Genomic DNA, 8,154 nt, shown 5'->3' with positions numbered 1-8,154 from the left:
GTTGGGGAAATCCAAGTCTCCTTTCCTCTCACTGATTTGGGCTTCTCTGTTCTATTTCTGGAAGAAAGAAGGAGGAGTAGGAATAAAGGTCTCCATCGACCCGGGACCAGTTATCCCCTCCCAAGTGCAGCGTCAGGGGCATTTGAAGAAGGTCAGAATTTCTCCATTCCTAGAACAAAGCCCTAGGCTGGGGCTAGTATCAGTCAGAGGACTGCTTTGAATGCTGGACAAAATATGTCCTTGTGGCTTTTTCTGCTAGGGCTTTTGCCAAAATGCCAGAGTAATGATATAGCCAATATGATTATATACAAGTCCCCCAGAGCAAGTAAGAATTACTGATGGCCTGGGATTTGTGGGGTACACTTTAATAAGCGTACAAAAATCATGTGGCTTGACTATCCATTTGCTGCACTTCTTGCCAGTATGGAAATATTCCTTGTTTCCCTCACAGAACTTAGCAAAGATCTGCCTGAGCTCAGTCACTCTAGAAATACTTGTTGAATGGAACCAAAATGCAGACGGACAAAATGAAGGCCATAGAAACAGTTATTAGGGTTCTTAATTGAAATTTTTATTTTACTCAAGCTTTGCCAGGGCATATCTCTGAAATTATAATGAAGTCAATGGAAGATGAGATTCAATATAGAAACATGCTCAACAAGAACTCTTCAAGCATACAGCTAATACATACAACCCGTACAATAAAAAATGAGTCAACGCACGATGATGACGTTACTGGGTCACCATCAGTAAGATATGTCCTTTTCAGTGGCTTTAATGAAAAAAATCTGACTTTATGGATGGATTGGAGAGTGACTGATTAAGTCACATTACCAAAGGCTGATTTTTTTTTTTTTTTTTTACAAAGGATTCAGCAGAAAGGAATTTTAAAAATGGGGGTTTCTGATACAGTACATGTTGGCTGATTTACATGCAATCCTTTAGGAGCATATCTACCACATAAAGTGAGGCTAGGTTTGCACTGGGCCATCCATACACTCACCGAGACCCTCAGTGACCAATAACACAAAATGAATTAGCTGGCCTGGGTCCGAGCAGTAGTTTGTGGCTATGGACCAGAGCACTTTTCTGTATGGAGAGAAAAATCAGTGACCTTGGCCTTGACAGCTTTATTTTCTGAGTTATTGGTCCAGGCTTTTATCTACAAAACTACAGTGGATACAAAGAGACACATAAATCTTTAAGGCAAACTGGAAGTTATACTTATGTGGCAGGAAGGGTCATTCAATATTCTGAGGACTAATTGGCTCAAATACAATGCCGACAGTGCAAGGCTGTCAGTAAATTCAACAATGGATTACAGTCTCTGAAATACTTATTAAGATTTGACTCTTGTGCGTCACCAGACCTAACAGTCCACTAGCATACTCGATTACAAATACAGTAGAAATTCCTCAAACTGCTGGTGTTATTGGACAAGGATAACACCTGCACATCATGAGCTATTGGTTGTGAGGGATATTAGACATCACTAGGTACACAGGGAATGCATGTGACCCATGGTAAAATCAAAGCTGGTAGGTACTAGAAATGTTTTATTTTAAGAGTACCTCAATTATCATTAAAAAAAGAAAAAAAAATTCAGCATCTTAAAGCCCCCAACCTGGAGGATGCTAGATTCAAACCCAGGGCTTCCCACAATTCTTGGAAGTTTCATTTTCATTTTATTGCAATATATAATGGAAGAAGGAAATGCAGGAGCCTGGGGCCCTCTTTGGGAAACAGCTCTGCCTCTGATTGGCTAAAGTTGACGACCATTAAAAAAAACTCTAAGGATGATTAAGGCAAATGTTCAGCTCTAAGATGTCCTGGTCTTAAACCATACAGGGCTTTATTGACCTGATGCAATACATCATTCGTGATTACATCATAAAAGAACCAGGTGCACAGGCCAGATTATAGGGGAAGCCAACCCCAGATGTGGTAGGCTTCAGTGCTATTTTCTGTACTAGATGAAGCTTTACAGTTGTAAGGCCCTGCTGTACTGATCCAATGACCAATGATGATGTCCACATGTGAAGGAAGGCAAACCCCCCCCCCCCCAGGCTAACCAAATATGGAATGAGACATGCAGTCATAGTCACCGCACAGGACAGATTATGAGCGACTGAGTGAAGTGAGATGGCTTGAGACCTGTTCTGCAGTCACCAATGAGATCGCTGGCTCGGCAGGCATGAACCTCAACTGATGGACTTTCAGCCAAGTTGCATGCTTGATTAGCAGGGACACCACTCACAATTATACCGCATGAACTAGAGGAAGAGGAGCAGGATGTGGGTGTATGCACTGCTCACTTTCAGTACCTACATGAAGAAAGTGTGGCAACCACACTGAAATTTCTAGGAGTCTAGCTTCAGCACCCACAGATGTCATCAGATTAGAACCATAAGGGTTAAATGATTCTTGCAGCCACTTGTTGTGATACAAAAATTTCATCTGTCTATTAAGTTAGCTTAGGTACGTTGCCTTAATTGCTTAATTTGAGAAGGCAAATCCATTGGCACTTGTCAAAGCTCAGTATGTGTGCCATCAAGAAAATAAATATCCAGCTGAAAGGCCTACTTGAATAGCAAATTTATGTCCAGTGACTTAATTTACATTTGATTTGCATATCTTAGAAAGATAGAAAGATATTAGCAAGAAATGTTGTAAAGAAACCTTTCTACAATAAAAAAAATTTAGCAAAAATATATTTCACACTGGATTTCCCAAATATTGAGTGTTTGGAAGTGTCATATAAATATTTGCAAATACCCCTTACAAATCTGATCATTTGCTCACATAAGCCTTACTCTTAAGATTTTTCTTTCCAACATAGTTGAAAGCCAGAAACTTTTATAAAAAAGTTTTAGGAAAAAAATACCCCTTTTGTAAAACCTTATTATGTGCCAAAACACACCAATTCCCACAAATTAAAAAACAAACAAACAAACAAAAAAACCCCAACAATCTGCTAATGTGTGGACGTGCAGTTAAGTTACCAAGTGCAATGGCAAATCATTGCATGTTCTATACCGTCTACACGCTGACTTCTTTTAGAGTTCAGTCATTGTCTGACCCATTTGGAGGTAAGAAAACTAATGCGTCATTAAAAGTGTGTCCATATGCCCTAAGCCGGTATACGCCATACATCATCACATGCATCTGGTTGGGAGCCAGGTCATTAAAAGTGACGGCCATGTCTGAACAGCATCCTTCTACTACTTGCTGGGGGTTATTAGACATTGCCTCTTTAATAAGAAACCCAACTGATTTGGTGTTAAATACATCTTTTCCTTCGGAATCTTCAGCATTTTCTGCAAACACTCCCGAATATTTCAAGCAGACTGCTAGCTGCTTATCTTCAGATACCTTCCAAATCATACCTCCTTGTTCAGGACACTTTTCGGGGTCACTGAGAAGGCCGTTCAGTCTTTTTAGTGATTCTATACTTAAGACAATTCCTCCTTCAACATCCACATACTCAAGCTCTCCAGATTTTACAGTATGGCCTATATAAAACGGCTGTGTCGCGTCTCTTTTCAACAAGAAAAACTTCAAATTTTCAATTACAGCAAATGTAGTAGGTCGGGCAAGGAAGAACCAGTTGTATTCGTCTTTATACTTATCATAGGCATATTTATATGCTTTTCTCATCATTGTCCACATGTCATTTGTTTCGAGATTAATTGACTCAAACACCTTAATACTTTCAGTACAGAAGAACTCTACTTTGTCACAGTGTTTGGTCCAAGTGTCTTTCACAGCCGCCCAACGACCCACATCTTTGGGTTTGACAAGAATCATACAGTATACGCGAATACTCTTAACCAGTTCCACGCGTTCAGCTTCAGAAATTTTCAAAAAGTCTTCTTTGCTAAGTGCTTGAAGGTGATGGTGCTCATGATGAGTTAAATTTTCATGACCAATCCTAATGTGTCCTAGCATAGTAACCAAAGCACAGAAAATGCTTCCAAGCATCATACCCTTCAAAAATGAACTGCTTTCAAAAAGCATTTTTCCTATAAAGAAGAAAAAGACCCTTCAGATACCTTATGGAAAGGCATAGTCTAGTCATTTCATTTTCTATTTGCTCATATAATATTGCTCATATGGTCCTAGAAGGCCTAAAATGACAATTAATGGGTTCTTTTTATAGAAGCTATACACACAGTGGCATCCTAGATTGCAAAGAAAGAACACATACTTTTAACAAGGTCTTAAAAGAAAAAATATTTTTTGTCTGACCATGTATCTGGATCTCTGCTTTGGAAAATACGGCCACTGCACATGCAGTTCTTATAAGCAGTCTATATTCCAATTGTAGGCAATTACTGGATAAAATCAAAGCCTCCAGGGATCCCTTCTCTCTAGGACAGAATTGGAATGGAAATGCCAGGCACATAAGTGCTTGTTAAATGATTGATTCTTAAACGCTATCTAAAGGAATCTAATTCCTTGACTTTATTATGAGGTAGCTTTGAAAGAAAGAGTAGTAGACAGAGACAGGGAGACCTGGGTTCAAATCCTGGTTCCAGATGCTTGTAATCTCTATGACTCTGGGCAAGTCACTTAATATCTCTGAGCCTCAATTTCCTTATACGTAAAATAGAGACAATAATAGCATCTACCACACAGTGTTCTAGTGAGGCTCAAATGGATCTAATATTTTAGACACAACCAACGTGGGAATATGTTTCACTTGACTATGCATGCTTGTTATATATAGGGTTTGTTTTAATTTTTTCCAGGATTGGGGGGGGGGTAAGAAAAGAGAGGAAAAATAAATGCTTTTATTAATTGAAAAACTTAAAAAGATCATTTAATAGATAGCATGTAAGCTCTTTGACAGAAGGGACTATTTCATTCTCTATTCCCTGTATTCCCAGTGCCCAGTGGTGCCTGGCACATTTGTGGGTGCTTAATAAATACCTGCTGATTGATTGAAATGTAAAGTGCTCTGCCAACCTTAAAGTGATTTCTTATTATGCCGAATTTTATCCAAATGTACGGGCACTGTCTTTACTCCTAAAAAATGAAAGACAAGAGGTAAATTCATCATGAATCAGCAAGTTGGTAGGTAGCACCTGGACTGATACTTTGCTTTTCTTTCTATGTCATGTATGTTGAGCCTAACAGCCCTTGTTATAATTATTTAACTATTACCCACCTTTTTGCTCTTTTTCAAAAGGAGGAAATATCACCATAAGGAAGAATCTAATAAATAGCTGACCCTGATGGCCATTTATATATAGGCTTCTAGCCCTAGAATTGGAAGGAATCTTAGACATCATGTAATTCAACCCTTATTTTACAGAGGAGGAAAATGAGGTCCATAGAAGGGAAGTGACTTGCCTGAGGTGACACATAGGATCCTAGATCCAGAGGTGGAAGGGCTCCCAGAGGCTACTGTTGTCCAATCCTCTCATTTTCCAGAGGAGGAGACTGAGGCCCTGGGAGGGAAAATGAGCTGCCTAAAGTCACACTGTTTTAAGAAACAAAGGCAGGATCTTCAAAGGACCATTTCCCCCCTTCCATTTAAGACGAAAGGTGAGTGCTTTCAAAAAACTAATCCCAAGAAGCTACTTGATGGGATGGCAGAACCAAAGAATTACAAGGAAGCAGGATGATATTGTTGATTTTTTTTTTCCCCTGAGGCTGGAGTTAAGTGACTTGCCCAGGGTCACACAGCTAGGAAGTGTTAAGTGTCTGAGACCAGATTTGAACTCGGGTCCTCCTGAATTCAAGGCTGGTGCTCTATCCACTGCACCACCTAGCTGCCCCAGGATGCTATTATTGAAAGCATAGCAGATTTAGAGTCAGGACTGCTGAAATTTCAGTCGACACTATTGGCCCAGTAATTTTAATGTTCTTGAACCTTAGTTCTTCATCTGTTGAAGAAAGGGGTTGGCCTAGATAGCCAGTGAGAGCTTTTCCTTTCTAAATCTAGAATCCTATGGGTGAAGCCACTTCATTTCTCTGGGTCTCCTTTCTTTGTAAAATGAGGAAGGTAGAATGGATGGTGTCTAAAATACCTTCTAGCACTAAATCACAATCTTTTAGTTAGGGACCAGACCTGAAACTTTATTGATTTAGGGAAATCCCAGATGAGGAAACTGTATCAATGTAACTTACATCGGTTTAGACAGTTGCCTACAGCATTATAAGTGACTTGACCAGGGTCACTCTGCCACACTACACGTGTGCACACTTAAACCCAAATCTTCTTGTCTTCAGAGTTTTCTACCCATTACTCCATGGTGTCACGATACTACAGAAAAGTCTACATCAACATTCTGATTAGAAATAAAATCAAGGTTCTGTCAAATAGTCACAGAAGAACAATTTGTAATAATATTTATGCTACAAAAAGGTGTTTTCCTCCGACTTCTTGATTCTATCAAAATTAAAGCTCACTTCTAGTATTCTGTTTATTCCCTTTGTAATTCCCTACTGCAATCCTTAGATGTCAAAGGGAGATGGATTCTTTACAAAGATACAGCCGGCCCAAACTTCCCACTTGGGAGAGAAGGAAAGTTAGGGTAAGTGACTCTCTTGGAATCCACAAAGATTTAGTGGCTGGGCAGGCTCCTACACACCCAAGGCCAGTTTCCTGACTAGCTCATTATGGTAACCTTCACAGTACTTCCTTCTAGGAATTTCAGAAATAAATCATTAAAAATCTGTCCTTTTCTCCTTCAGATGAAAGGGATTTATCTGCCCTAAATGACTCTCTACCTCACCACCAACCCATATGTTATAATCTAAAAATACAAACCCTGAAATCATTCTCCTCTCCATCGTCTTTCTTAAAAAAATAATTTCCCTTTTTCACCCGAGGAGTCATAAAGGGTGTGGAGAAACTCTGTTGGGCCGATAGGGATGGGGCAGGAGGGAGTTCCGGGTTGGGCAGTCTCCCAGAGCCACTTGCTGCATAAGCGTAGTTATGTAGGAGAAAAAGGAGAGGTGAACTGCCAGGTGACAACTACTTTTCTGTGTGTATGAAGGGCTGGTTGCTACAAACGTTTTGATCATTCTGGTCCATAATAAAGACTGTTCCAATTGGACATCTGGCTTGACAGTGGCCAACACCGGTATCAGAATTTTGATCGCCTACTTGGGATAGGGAGTGGGACAGGGGAGAGGGAGGGAGAGAGAGAGAAGGGAAAGTGTTATGATGGAGAAAGTGATGCAAGGAAAGGGAGGGGGGAACCACTGCATTACAAGCAGAGTGTTCTTCGGAAGAAAAAGGGAAAACAAATTCTCCAAACTTTCCTAAGTGATGAGGCCTTTTCCCAGGAAGGCAAGAGCAAACGGGCTGAGTCCCAGGCCCAGGGATCGGTGCAGACAGGAGGGAGGGGAACAGAAAGCCTCGGCATAACTGACAGGGGGCTTTGGCGGGGAGAAGGTACAAGAGGGGAGGGTGGGCGGGACAACGGCGCGCGCACGCGCGCTGTGTTGGGGTATGTGTATGCATGTGTCTCTCCAGGAGGTGCAGGAAGGGAGGGGAGAAGCTCGAAAAAGATAGGGGGGAGGGGAAAGGCTCAAAGAAAAGTGGGGAGAGGGGGGCGACGCTTCCCTCCAGCGCTCCCACCCCTCCGCAAACAGCGCCCCCCCACGGGGCAGGGGCGGGGCCCCAGCACTCACCCGCGAGGAGGCTGGAGGCCGGTGGGCGGGAGGAAGGCAGGGTGCTCTCAGGAGTCCCACAGCAGCTCCTCCGGTCAGGATGGGGCAGTCTGTCAATCCCGTCAGGTCCCGCACCCCCCACCCCCGGCAGCGCTCCCAGGTGGGGCCGGCTTCTCGGAGGCGGGGCCCGGAGGCGGGGCGGGGGGGGGGGGAGGACAGGGCAGGGTAGGGCGGGAGGAGGAGGAGGAGGAGGAGGAGGAGGAGGAGGAAGAGGAGGAAGCTGTGCGCGGCAGGAGGCGGGAGGCGGGAGGTGCGGGGAGGACGGGGCCAGTGAGCGCTCGGCTGCCGGCCAGTCGCCGCCGCGTCACCCAACGTGCTTCGGGGACTGGACGAGCGGTCCACCTGGAGACGAGAACGTGGAGGCTGCAAACGGTCCGACCCCCCGTGACGCGCGCGCGGCGCGTGTGTGACGCCAGGCCGGTTCGCGGCCTGCAGTTACGGCCTCAAGTCTGCAGCTCATTGGTCAGG

At 43.1% G+C, this 8,154-nt stretch overlaps 1 protein-coding gene across 5 annotated transcripts; it reads right to left on the bottom strand.

The window, feature by feature from the left end:
- Positions 1-549: 549 nt before the first annotated feature.
- C1GALT1C1 (C1GALT1 specific chaperone 1) lies at positions 550-7,838 on the bottom strand. 5 transcript variants are annotated; one of them, XM_074277101.1, is made up of 4 exons: positions 7,648-7,838; positions 5,356-5,453; positions 4,933-5,028; positions 550-4,022 (listed from the first exon to the last, which is right to left on the bottom strand). In XM_074277101.1, the coding sequence occupies exon 4, from the start codon at positions 4,015-4,017 to the stop codon at positions 3,064-3,066; it is 954 nt and encodes a 317-aa protein (XP_074133202.1). In that variant the 5' UTR covers positions 4,018-4,022; positions 4,933-5,028; positions 5,356-5,453; positions 7,648-7,838; the 3' UTR covers positions 550-3,063. The 5 variants fall into 5 exon arrangements, with proteins under 5 accessions (XP_074133202.1, XP_074133204.1, XP_074133200.1 ...); XM_074277103.1 differs by having other exon boundaries at positions 4,969-5,028; XM_074277099.1 differs by lacking the exon at positions 5,356-5,453.
- Between the last annotated feature and the right edge of the window lie 316 nt (positions 7,839-8,154).

The sequence above is a fragment of the Sminthopsis crassicaudata genome, chromosome X, assembly GCF_048593235.1.
Source record: "Sminthopsis crassicaudata isolate SCR6 chromosome X, ASM4859323v1, whole genome shotgun sequence".
NCBI classification, from domain to species: domain Eukaryota; kingdom Metazoa; phylum Chordata; class Mammalia; order Dasyuromorphia; family Dasyuridae; genus Sminthopsis; species Sminthopsis crassicaudata.
The sequence above is the reverse complement of the archived record's forward strand: the minus strand, read 5'-3'. Positions and strand labels throughout refer to the sequence as shown.